General features: G+C 36.1%; 1 protein-coding gene across 2 annotated transcripts in view; it reads left to right on the top strand.

Annotated features, from left to right (window-relative positions):
- FGF12 (fibroblast growth factor 12) overlaps window positions 1–3,593 on the top strand; it is a 608,799-nt gene extending 605,206 nt beyond the window's left edge. Inside the window, exon 6 of one of the 2 annotated variants that reach the window (XM_024124304.2) lies at window positions 1,529–3,593. In XM_024124304.2, the coding sequence (XP_023980072.1) occupies window positions 1,529–1,647 (119 nt within the window). In that variant the 3' untranslated portion in view covers window positions 1,648–3,593. The remainder of the gene's footprint in view (window positions 1–1,528) is intronic. The other variant, XM_007125982.3, reaches the window with a different exon arrangement.
- Window positions 3,594–14,127: the final 10,534 nt, after the last annotated feature.

Genomic DNA, 14,127 nt, shown 5'->3' with positions numbered 1-14,127 from the left:
TTTTTTTTTTTTTTGCGGTACGCGGGCCTCTCACTGTTGTGGCCTCTCCCGTTGCAGAGCACACGCTCCAGACGCGCAGGCTCAGCGGCCATGGCTCACGGGCCCAGCCGCTCCGCGGCACGTGGGATCTTCCCGGACCGGGGCACGAACCCGCGTCCCCTGCATCGGCAGGCGGACTCTCAACCACTGCGCCACGAGGGAAGCGGGAAGCCCCCCGGAGTCTTCGTTTTAACAATACCCCTAGGTGATTCAGATGCACATGGACATTGAAGAAGGCCTACTACTGAGATGTTGGAAGAGACCTATCTCTTCATCACTGAACTAGTCTGAGGAGGTTACTTGTATCTTAACTTTCTTAATCTAGTTTTGGATTTAGAATATACCTTCAACCAAAACAATTTATCAGTATGTTCTCTGAAATCTTTTATTCAAAATGTTCATAAAGAGATCAACTCATTCATTCTTCTTATACATCTTTGGATGTTTACTGTGTGTCCATTAGACAGAGCTAGAAAGTGGCTAAGGATGTAGACCAGGCAGTGTGGCTCCCAAATTGGTGCTCTTAACTACCATGCAACATCTATTTATTCATGGCCATGCTCAGGTCTCCAGTTCGAGGGCAAAGCCCATCGGCGGAAGCAATTTGATTGGAAATAACATTCAGATTACCAAGGTATTGTAGTGATTGTTCAATAGATGGGAGTACACAACTATTTGTTTCTAAGTCAAGGATAAAAATACCTCCTGATATTTAAGTAAATATTTCACATGCTCATATACAGTCACATTTGTCTCACAACAGTAAAATGAATCTGTTTTAATGGACTCAATATGCTAATAGATCCTATCTTATCTTTGTGAATTGAAAAACATTTTTCTTTCTATGCAATAATCTAGCAAGAGCCACGATAATTCACAGATGACTGAGCTTTAGAGCCAGACAAAACGATAGAGATAAGAGGAAGTGTTTATATAGATGTGAACTGAAATCTCACGGTTGCATAATCACATTTCCTATTGATGAAAAACTATTGATGAATACCCTGAAAGTTGGCAATAAATATTTCAATTTGATAAAACAATGTCATATTTCTTGCAGTAGGGTAAAGATTCGGATCATGTAAATAAGAATTTTTTCCCTACCCGAACAAGATTGCAGGCTAAAGGCTAAAAACCAAAATATCTCTTTCTACCCTTTAAATGTTATACTCCCAATGTCTCCTCTAACTCTAGATGAAAATCCTATTATATAGGTTAGTAGACAGTAAAAACTTAAGCCTTATCTATACAGGAACAGAAACACCCATGTGTCTGCCGTTCAGGAAGACTTAAAAGGTTGTGACTGATAGAACTAGAAGAGAATTATGTGTATCCATTAAATGTTTTAAGTTAAAACTCGTTTTCACAATAGGAAGAAGAGCTAGTGATGAGAGTGAACAATATTATAAAGTCAAAATTGAGCTGTGTATTGAGGCCAAATTTATGTCCACTATTGTAAAGAGTAATTAATGTGATTTTTGCCTTCCAGTGTGTATGTACAGAGAGCCATCACTACATGAGATTGGAGAAAAACAGGGGCGTTCGAGGAAAAGTTCTGGAACACCAACCATGAATGGAGGCAAAGTTGTGAATCAAGATTCAACATAGCTGAGAACTCTTCCCTTCGTCCCTCTCTCATCCCTTCCTTTTCTCCCCTTGCCCTTTACCCATTTCCTTCCAATAAATCCACCCAAGGAGAGGAAAATAAAATGGCAACCCAAGACCCAGTGGCTAAGATTCTGCACTCAAAATCTTCCTTTGTGTAGGATAAGAAAATCGAACCAAAGCTTGTCTGTTGCAATGTGGTAGAAAAATGCACATGCACAAAGATTAGCACACCTAAAAGCAGAGGAAAAAATAAATCAAGACTCCACAAGCATTAAAATAAACTGTGCTGTTATTAATAGAGGGCTAATTGTAATGAAGACATAACTATCATAAAGATGAAATAAAATTATTACCTTAAAGAAAAGGGTTTTGGAAAATTGAACTTACAAATCGATGTAATACCCTAAATACCTTAAGCTCCGGATGATTCTCTGGTGTGTGTTTTGTTTTGAATTTGTATTTTCTTTGGACATCTGGAATTGACACATAATTGCATTCTGTTTCCAGGATTTTTTTTTACCATGATATTGAACATGTATGAATTATAGATTCTTCTATTGGCTATAAGGTATATAGCCAGAAATCATTTAACATCAAGAAAAGTTTAAAATTTTATTCTTGAAATCGATATTTAAAATTGTTTAATGCAAAGGATAGCCTTATGATGAATTTAATGCAATTAGCTGATTTCATTCCTTCCTAAAAAGAGTTTCAGATTCTCCTAGGAGAATATCATATTTTTTTCAAAGGTATTAAATCAGGGGCTCATTTTTTTTCTTTAGCCATTTAGAAAAAAATTTCAGGTTTTAAGGCTGATGTAACTTTTAGGAATTCTTTGTCATTGCCATGCCCAGGCAGTGATAAATAAGTTATGTGCTCATACCATTTTGGTCTGATTTTTTACTTTGTGGACACCTTTGAGAGTATAGGTGTATGTCTAGCTGTCTTAGAGAGTTTTATACCATCTCTTGCAGCAGGAAAGAAGGAAGAGGGGTTTCATATAAGGAAATAAATCCTAAGAAATTGGTGAAAGCAAATTGTATTTGTCTTTGTACCTTACCAGAGTTTTCTGTATGTAGCATTTTCCAAACTTCACCAAGGAATTGGGAGGCATGGCTGTGAAATTCCTAACTTACTATCTTATGAAGCCAGTGAATTGTTTGTTACTATATATCCTCATTTATAAATCTAGTTGAAAATCAGTCTGTCTCCTAGAGCATAGAAGGAAACTTGTAATGGGCTGAATTTTCAAGGGGCATAGAGAAATAATACGGAATTAACAGCCATGGCTCCAACAGACAGGGTTGTGTGAGCGGCTTAAAGTAGTCCCCCCCCCCCCCCCCAGAAAAAAACCACCTCGGTGTAAGACTAGGCAAATGCATATTTAGGAATACTAAAGTGTTAGAAAAATGTTAGGGAATAATTGAACGTTATACAATTGCCTTGGAAAAAAATAGATCTACTTAGTCCTACAAATCAGGAATGGTGTAGAGACATCCAAATCAAAACAAAACTAAAGAGAATGTTAAAAAATATATGTAGATTTATGGATATTATCAATGAGAAGACTTAGCATGTTACTTCTCCTATAGCTCTACCATCCAGCATGTATTGTTCCAAATGCTCCCTAAAATATATACACTTTGCAGAAACTCCAGGCCCTCACTTCAATGACCTTGCCGTTGGTTGCTGTATTCTTTCAAAGTCACTGTAGTTTCCCTCACTCTACACAATCATTATTCTTCAATAGTGGTCCGTGTCCTTCACCATGTATTCTGTTTCTGTTATCAGGAGGTTAGCAGAAAATGAAATGGAGGAATTTGTCTAACTGGTTGCAAAGAATAAAAGTTATGCATCTAGGCAAGGATTTTGAACACACATTTTCAAGAGATATTTGTTTAACCGAAATACTTGGAAAGTAACAAATACAGACATTTAAATTAAAGAGAAAAAAGGAATTTTACTCTTCTAGGAAAAGAATGCCCTTGTCAAAAGAAATACAGAAATACAAATCTGGTTGTATTTATCCTTGTCACTCTTGATTCAACTTGATTATAAATGCACCTGTCACTTCCAGGACCAAACAAATCCCAAGCACAAAGCCTTATTTTCTTTGAAAAAATAAAAAAGAGACTTCTACAAGATGGGTCACAGGCTCATTTAGCATAAAATGATTTGTGCTTTTCGGTCATATACACATACACACATATACATAGGCATCACAAGCTCACAAGTAACACAATTGACAGTTTCTCAAAGTGTTGTCAATTATACTAATGATTTCATGACAGAATATATCTTATCTAGTTAAATATTTTGGAAAATATGGTAGAGGAATGAATTTCCAACAAAATTCTTCCCTTTTTTTCCAATGGCTGTTCATTCTTTAGCATCTAGACTCACATCTGTCTCCTTCGTGATAGCACTGAAGAAACAGTTCTAACTACCCTATTTTTGTATTGTTTTTCTCCATATCATTTAAGCAAATGTTCACCACAATAAAATGTTTTGGAAACTTACTGTCAGAGAATAAATTTGAAACCTCATATTTTTTTACACATTAACCTGACAAAAACTATGGTTTAGAGCACAGGGTGAACATTTGCCTAACTGCTGCTTACTTTTTAAGTACATAAAACCTTTCATAGAAAAAGTCAGTATTTATGTCTAGGTTTTTAAAATATTACCATATATACACATATAATTATCCTATTTCCTCCAAAAATATGAGCCAGTTTAAATAGTTTGTTTTTCAGGTTTTTTTCAGGTTTACTCCAAGTAAAATAATTCTTAACTTTGATTTTCATCATTCCAATTTCTGGGTCTCAATTCACCCACACTTATTCTCCTATAAGTAAAATAAGCCTGTTTTTCTTAAATGCATTGGGATAGTCTCAGGAAAATTATGACTTTTAGTAAAGCTTTGTAATTGGCTATGTAAATATAAGGTAAAATATGTTTATTCTAAGAGTCCTTATTGTAACATGTTTCAAAATCAGTGGGCTTAAGAATGAAAACAAAACTGAGAATCTCACAAAATAATTTTCTGGTCAATATACCTTACTCGATGTTTAAGCTACAAGTCAGAGGTATAGAAACAAAATGGTGCTGAAGTTCCATTTGCTAATTCAGAGATTTTGTGCTTCAGGAAACTGGAGGACAGGGAGCCAACCTATTCTTGATCACAGTAATAGTTTGGGTTTTGAATTTTACATATGAATTTCATACCACATTTTTAGTCATTATGGTCAGCACAATAAAAAGACATCAATTTGTTGCAAATGATGATGCTTTATGGGCCTCATTCTAATTCAGATAGCTTTTAAAAGAATTGTTCTATTTAAGAAAATGACAGTGCCATTGATAGGTATTGTATATAGGTTGGTGGTCCCGTGGTGCCACTAGTAAGACATGAGGGTATTAAGACAAAAGTAAAGTATGAAGACTGTCTCTTTGTGTATTGAAAAGTTTGAAGGTCCTAATTTTGGACCACTAATTCCCTGGTGGAGAAGCATGACTACATCAACAGTAATTGTTTTAAAACATGGACCCAGAAAGAGCAAATCTACTATTCCGCCTTCATGGCTTTGTCTATAAGGCTGTGCTCTGAGAAGGTTTTCCATGATGTTGCCCAACTTCATCTGCACCAGGTGAAACACATTCAAGCATACAAATCCCCTGCTCATTTTAATATCATAAAAAGCTGAGATTATTTCTCTGTCATAAAATTGTAAATAGCATTTTTTAAAATCAGAGTCACATTTAAAACAGTGGATTGTTCTACAAATATATATGTGTATATATACATATGCTTCTGAAATAGGATATATTATATAGGGTTTTTATTTGATTTGTGGTCTTTAGTCCTAGGTAATCAAAGATTAAAGAGATTTGAAGGCAAAACTTTATATATAAATGTATATTTCTAATGATAGTATAAATTGCCACTTTATAATAAAAAAAGAAACAGGTGGGAACAATAATCAAAACACATGCTCCTTCAGAATGCCAGTGATTCTGAATCCCCTCTTTGATGCAGAAGTGGCTATTTTTTATTTCTAAAAAGGTATGTTAAAGAGCTGTACTTCCTGATACAGATTCCCTGATAAGTCATGTCACATTGAAAATTTATAGTTGAGGGCAAGAAAAAAAAAGCTAAATGCAGATATTTTTCAGGACTTTCTTCTGGAACCCAAGTTAAAAATTCAATATTTAAAATCTAAATTAAGTGAAAATAGCTAATGTTCAGGGATGATATATTGAGCTTCAGTAACAAACAGAAGCAAAAATATATTTAACACTATGATAATAACATTAAGATAATGTCATAGTAGAAACTGCATCATTAGATGTTTGATTAGTTGGACAGAATTAGTTGATGTTTCTTTGTCTTTGCTCCAAACACAACCTAAAGACAGTGGCATTAATTTTACTTTTGTTCAAAAGTCCAATATATACTCCCATGAATAGAACTGGTTTTAGCTCCATTACAAGGTTAAATGTTACAATCTTAAGAAATTATTGAGACCGAATTGTTTAATAAACGCATTGTGTGAGAAACTGAACAAATTAATGTTTTGTTTTTACATTAAAGCACAGATTATTCAAATCATTGTTTTTTTGAGATCAGATTTGTAAAATGTTTATACATCACAACCTTCCTAAGGCAAAGAGCGATTAAAATCTTGAGATGCTCATGCATGCGGAAAAAATACCTGCACTTTTTTTTTTAACATTAAATTTCTTTGGGAGTCTCTTTCCTTTTTAAAATGTATTTAACATATAATGTGTCAATGAAAAAGTGCTGTGTCTCATAAAAAGAAGATCAAAACCGGATTGATGGATGGAGAATGAGTCAAAATTTTTATTGAACACTGAGGTCAAAAGTAAAAATTACTTCCTAATTATGAAGCTACTTGTGGTAAACCTAATAACTTGCTTTTTGAGAATTAAGAACTAGAGGACATTCATTTGTACATAATTTACCAACTAGTCACTTCCTTGAGTTTAGGGATCATAAACTAAATTATGGTCTCGAAAAAATCCAAGAAGACTAGACACATAAATAACGTAATATCCAAAGGTAAGTGCTACCATAGGTGTGTTACTAAGAATTAATATACAACAGATGATGCAGAAATCAATCCTAGATGAAAGACAGGGATTGAAAAGCAGATAGATATTTACTGAGTAATGAAAAGACAACAAAGGACCCCTCTAGTAGAGGAAATAATTTGAAGAAAAGTTGTGGAGAAATGAAAAATACTATTGATACTTACCTGGGAAATACTTGTGAATGAAACAAGGACTGAGTGTTCAGAGGAGGAGGTGGGGGGAAAAACTGAGTTGAGATTAATAAGAAGTAAACGTTATTCAAAGTTTTGTCACTGCACTGCTTGGATGGGTTTGAGCCTTTGTATCTGTTAGGATGCTTCTGCTTGCTCATATCAGAATCCCCCAAATCAAACCAGCCCTTCATCTAGAGGTTCCCAGGAACATCACCACGAAGACTTAATTTGTCTGTAGCTCTCTCAGCTCTACCCACTCCATGTTTAATAACTTCCTTCTTGGAGTTCGGAATTCTTTTACAAGTTGCAAAATGTCACATATTTATATCATCTAGTCTCTCTTACAATTGCGCAGAAAACATCTCCTTAAATCTCCTTGGCCCAGTTTGGGTCATGTGTCCATACAACAAACCACTGTTGCCAGGAATTTGAGATGTGTTGACTGCTTTAAATCAACCAGGGCCTTTTCTTAGACTTCTAGGTTGGATGTGCTTCCCCAAAGATACAGGTCTGCATAGATGAGAAGTGACTATCTGAGTGAAATTCAAAGTCTATTTAGCAAGAGGAAATGGAAATGCATGCTGAGTAGCAAAAATGGCAACTTTCCATTATCTGTTAATGAATGTATTTCCTATCACAGCTCATTGGATATTCTAAAAACTGGCAGAGAAATGCAAATACTGATAAATTAAAGCTATAGCCATAAACCACGGGGGACAGACAAAAGCACTGAGCTTCAATTCCCGAAGCATTATTAAATGTCTGCTATGCAAAAGGCACTGTGTGGGTCACTGAGGAAGATATAAAGAGCTGCAATTTTAAAGAAAAGTGGTGCACTGGACAATAACTCAATACACCTGGTATGTCCAATGCTTTTAAATGACTGTCAGAGGACTAGAAAAAGCAGCTTGCTATTCTAAAACAAAGGTCTATGTTATATCTACTTTTTGGTACCTAGGATTATGCCATTACAAAATTCATCTCAAAATAGCTTTCAATAGTCATTCCAGGTCCTAAATTCAGGGCTATTTGGTACTTCAGAATCACCTGGGATAGCCATACATAGCATTCTTGAATTTTTTCTACAGATTATCGTGTATGTTTGAACACTTTGAATGATGGTTAAATATATTAATCTCTCAAGCAGCCTATTCCATTTGGGAGCAGTACTGGTGGTGTAAAGTTCTTTCTTATATGAAGTAACTTGTTCTGTAGCATCTACCATTGTTTTAAATTTCACTCTCCAGGGCTATTCAATGTCAATTTAATCCTCCACCTACAAGAAAGTCCTACAGATGTTTGAAGATCATTGTATTTCTTTATCATTCTTCAAGTATTCTCTACTCATGTGAAAGATTTTCAGAGATTTAAAATATTTTGTTTCTGTACCATTCTGTTTTATTCAGAACAAATTTTATTAATTTGTAATGCATAATCCAACATGGTATTCCTTATATAATCTAACTGGTCAAGACATTCCCTCATTCTTGATATTGTAACAATAGTACATTAAGATTGCATTCGTTTTTTGATGACCTCATCAAAAAAACTTTAACATTCCAGTTCATTTCTATCAAAACACCTAAATATTTTTTTTACCTTTTCATCTTTATGACTTAAATTGAGATGGAGGTTTGTTAATAGACTAAGAATAATTCTAATCTGGTCAAGTCTTTGAGAAGCATAAACTCCAAATATACAAGTTCAGCATTGTCCAGATATACTACAAAATTTCCATTCAATGATTAAGCATGGATCCTCTACTTAATTTTGTGTGATTATACCTAACTTTGTGTGATCAGGTCAGTCTGTTTTCAGGAATTAACCACAATGCACTTCATCTTCTCACCTCAGCTGGGGCAAGGTTTTAGAGCTGACCATTCTGATGGAAAATCTTATCTTAGGAAATATGTGCTGTTATAGAAGATACATGGTTTGGCTCTATTTTAAATTCTCTCTCCTCTTTTTAGTCTCCATTAATTCCATTATCAATCTCTCCAATAATTACATTAATTAGACTTATCAGAATCAGTTTCTTATTGATCTCATTATGTTATTCTGAAAGTTTAAATCTTTACTTATTTGTTTCAATAATAATTTCCAGATCTCTTCGAATTTCTATTTAAAGTTTTCTTCTCTAAGTCAACTTGCAGTGTTCTGGCGCACACTCTAAAAACTTTCTAAGCTGATAAATCTCTGAAGCGTTAAGAACCTGAGAGTGCTTTTTGTTTGCCTTCGCCTAGGGAGGACAATTGGGTGTGCATCAAATCTTTGGTTTATCTCCTTCCATAAAATTCTCCTGATTTTCCATCAACATCCAGCTTTGTTTTTTGCAGAGGAGATAATATAATCTATTTGAAAGTAACATGAATTCTCTGAGCATGAGTTTTCACAATTATTTTTCTTGGGAATTTAAAATATTATTGGTATTGTTATTTTTCTAACACTTTTTGACAAGCTTATCTAGAAGATAATATATCTTAATCACTATGCTATGTCTCTTACAATTATACTCATGTATTAGCCTTGCCATTCCATTGCAATTTGTTGTCCTCAAAAATATGTCTCTGACCCAGAGAAGCACACAGAGACAAACACAAGAACACAGGAGGAGGAGGTCTTTAATGTATGAATTACACGTCAGCCAGTCGATGCTTTGGCTTGTCTCTATCAACCACATTTTTATCCCTTGCATCATCATTTTCCTCCTTCTATCCATTTCCAGATTATCTTACCACTTGGATGACTGCCTTAGCTCTGAACTAGTTTACTTCTTTAAAAAATTAAATAACTATATAACCCCCTAGGACAGTATTTGCCACATAGTAAGTCTTTAATCAGTTTATTATTATTATTATTATTATTATTAGCTACGTGGCATGCACGATCTTAGTTCCCTACCAGGGGTCGAACCCGTGCCCCCTGCAGTGGAAGCGTAGAGTCTTAACCACTGGATGGCCAGGGAGGTCCCATAGTTTACATTTTTTTCACTAAGTTTTTGAGTACTTATTTTTTTTGGTCAGGTAAATCTGAAATGCACTATCGCAGATTCTGCTGGCTCAGCATATCTGGTTAAACAGGAGAACGGCCAACACAATACCCTTGTTTAATGGTCTTCCTGAGGTACAACCCACTCACTATTATCAGATAGCCTGCACTGACACATCTCAGCACGCATGCAAACTAAGCATGAAATTATGGACTAGAATGATCTTGACCTGGTTGACTAACCTGTTCTCCAACTTAAAGGCTTGAACTATTTCTGACCTGGTTGGGAAAAAAAAGACTGTTGTCTGTTAGAACACAGGCAATGCAATTGTCTGCGGACTTGCAGGTGGCTATACACTTCTCTGATGCACAATATGTAGTTATCCGGAACTTGGTTCTGCAAGCAGGAACTCCAGTGGTTAGTTCTACCCTCTTCCTGCCTCCCCAACCATTGTCTCTACAACTAGACCTAAGTTCTGGTCAAATGTGTGTATCTGGCTTCCAGGTGAAGGAGTCCAACAATTAAATCATCAATCAGACCACAGAAAGTGATTTAATTTTCAGGACTTTTCCATTTATTTAAAGGAATGAAGGGACCTATTCAGTTTCTATTGTAGGACCTCTTCAGTGGTTCTTTAATCCTGGTTGCATATTAGAATTATCTAGGCTCACCACCCCTCAAAATCCAATTGCAATTGGTTTGGTGAGAAGATAGGTGATTCTCATCTGTAGGGGTTGTGAACCACTCTACTCAATAAACTCCTAAACAAAAATAACTCATACTTATTAAGTGCCTATTCAAGGCTGGATGAATCTGGATTTCTAGACAACTTGTAAGTTGTAAATGTCTATGAGGGTTATGAGCAGAAGACACCCTTTCTGATGAGGCTTAGACAATTTGAAATGCAGATGCTACTAGATGCCAAGCCACTGCTATGTCCCTGACATATTCTGGCACCGCCTAATCTCCCAGAGATAGTGTTGTGATATATTTAGAGATTTCTTGATAAGGAACTTGGCCTTATATTAAATACTTGTCTATATATCTGGAGGTGATTCAAAGACAATTAATTCTGTCTGAGTCCAGAGAGATGCTTGTTTAAACAGCCCCATTTAATGGGTGCTCACTTTCTACACAAGATACTTGGATCTAGGTGAGGTCAGTAAGTGTGGCTTCTGTCTTGAAATAGTAGCCCCATGGACATCAAGGACATTCATAAAATATCTGGACCTTTATAGAAAACTGGCTTTACTTGCCTCTCCAATGCCATTTTATTTACGGCAAACATCCTAAGACAGGCTTCGCCGCTACTTGGAAAGAAGTTCACTTTTCTCTGATGGTGCAGTCCTAGCTATGAGATATCTTTTAGTGTTCTGCTCTGTCTTCTCTGGATCAGACCATCAATTCCCAGGACAGAATTAAGTTATAATAGCTTTTTCCATGCTTTCACTCAGAGCACTCTGTCCCCTGAAAAAAAAAATTTTCACCCCTGATATTTTGTTCTCTGCCCAGCACTACACTCTAGAAGCCAAGTAAGAGGTAACATGTGACTTTTCCTATACTACATGTACACTGACTGACCCTGACACAAGAAAAAGAGTTCTCTGTATCTGTTCCAGAAAGCTAAATAATTCAGTGGTGTTTGTTTCTGTGTGTTACTATGTAGCCCATCTACCCTGTATTTCACTTGTCCTTGCCCTTATCTTTTCCATCAGAAACACAGCTTGTCTGATTCCTCCAGCTCTGTTTTTCTTTCTCAAGATTGCTTTGGCTATTTGGGGGTCTTTTCAAAATATACTACAAAGCTACAGTAATCAAGACAGTATGGTACTTGCACCAAAACAGAAATATAGATCAATGGTACAGGATACAAAGCCCAGAGATAAACCCACACACCTATGGTCACCTAATTTATGACAAAGGAGACAAGAACACACAATGGAGAAAAGACAGCCTCTTCAATAAATGGTGCTGGGAAAACTGGACAGCTCCTAGAGTAATGAGAATAAAAACAAACAAAAGGGACCTAATTAAACTTAAAAGCTTTTGCACAGCAAAGGAAACTATAAACAAGGCAAAAAGACAACCCTCAGAATGGGAGAAAATATTTGCAAACAAAGCAATGGACAAAGGATTAATCTCCAAAATATACAAACAGCTCATGGAGCTCAATATCAAAAAAACAAAAAACCCAACCAAAAAATGGGCAGAGATATAAATAGACATCTCTCCAAGGAGGACATACAGATGGCCAAGGGGCACATGAAAGGATGTTCAACAGTACTAATTATTAGAGAAATGTAAATTAAAACTACAATGAGGTATCACCTCACATGGGTCAGAATGGCTATCATCAAAAAATCTATAAATAATAAATGCTAGAGAGGTAGTGGAGAAAAGAGAACCCTCTTGCACTTTTGGTGGGAATGTAATGTAAATTGATACATCTACTGTGGAGAACAATATGGATGTTCCTTAAAAAACTAAAAATAGAACTACCATATGGCCCAGCAATCCCACTATTGGGCATATACCCTGAGAAAACCATATTCAAAAAGAATAATGTACCACAATGTTCATTGTAGCTCTATTTACAATAGCCAGGACATGGAAGCAACCTAAGTGTCCATCAACAGAGGAATGGATAAAGAAGAAGTGGTACATATATACAATGGAATATTACTCAGCCATAAAAAAGAACAAAATAATGCCATTTACAGCAACATGGATGGAATTAGAGATTGTCATACTGAGTGAAGTAAGTCAGACAGAGAAATACAAATATCATATGATATCGTTTATATGTGGAATCTTAAAAAAATGGGTACAAAAGAACTTATTTACAAAACAGAAGTAGAGCCATGGATGTAGAAAACAAACTTATGGTTACCAGGGGATGGCGGGGGAGGGATAAACTGGGAGACTGGGACTGACATCCTAAATGCCCATTGACTGATGAATGGATAAAAAAGATGTGATACATATATACAATGGAATATTACTCAGCCATAAAAAGGAACAAAATTGGATCATTTGTAGAGATGTAGATGGACATAGAGTCTGTCATACAGAGTGAAGTAAGCCAGAAAGAGAAAAACAAATACCATATATTAACGCATATATGTGAAACCTAGAAAAATTGTACAGATGATCCTATTTCTAGAGCAGGAATAGAGACGCAGACATAGAGAATGGACATGTGGACACGGGGTAAGGGGAGGGTGGGACGAATTGGGAGATTAGGATTGACATATATACACTACCATGCATAAAATAGATAGCTAGTGGGAACCTGCTATAAAGCACGGGAAGCTCAGCTCCATGCTCTGTGATGACCTAGATAGGTGGTATAGGGAGTGAGAAAAGATGTGATACATATATACAATGGAATATTACTCAGCCATAAAAAGGAACAAAATTGGATCATTTGTAGAGATGTAGATGGACATAGAGTCTGTCATACAGAGTGAAGTAAGCCAGAAAGAGAAAAACAAATACCATATATTAACGCATATATGTGAAACCTAGAAAAATTGTACAGATGATCCTATTTCTAGAGCAGGAATAGAGACGCAGACATAGAGAATGGACATGTGGACACGGGGTAAGGGGAGGGTGGGACGAATTGGGAGATTAGGATTGACATATATACACTACCATGCATAAAATAGATAGCTAGTGGGAACCTGCTATAAAGCACGGGAAGCTCAGCTCCATGCTCTGTGATGACCTAGATAGGTGGTATAGGGAGTGAGGTGGGAGGGAGGTCCAAGAGGGAGGGGATATATATATATACATATAGCTGATTCACTCCATTGTACAGCAGGAACTAATACAACATTGTAAAGCAATTATACTCCAATAAAAAAAAAAAAAGAAACACAGCTGTCAAGGCTCATAAACCCCCTTGACTTTCCCCCAGTGATGAGAAAAGGAGAGTTAGAAATTCACATCAGGTTGTCCTGAGTTCCAGTACTTAGAACCTGCTGAATGCTAGGAGTGCACATCAAAAGAATATACCTGGAACCAGTTCACTTTCTCTGCCCGTGCCAGAGTGCCAGCCAACTTTTTTCAGGAAAAGCCTGGGGAAACTTGGTCCTTTATTTTCAACAGAAGGAGACTGGAAATTGGGTCAGACCTAGTATGACCACTATAAAGCTTAATGCCAGTTCATCCATCTTGGACTCCCTCCTAGTATGGTGA

The sequence above is a fragment of the Physeter macrocephalus genome, chromosome 1, assembly GCF_002837175.3.
Source record: "Physeter macrocephalus isolate SW-GA chromosome 1, ASM283717v5, whole genome shotgun sequence".
Lineage (NCBI taxonomy): Eukaryota > Metazoa > Chordata > Mammalia > Artiodactyla > Physeteridae > Physeter > Physeter macrocephalus.
Note: the sequence above shows the minus strand (reverse complement) of the source record. Positions and strands in the feature narration are given on the sequence as shown.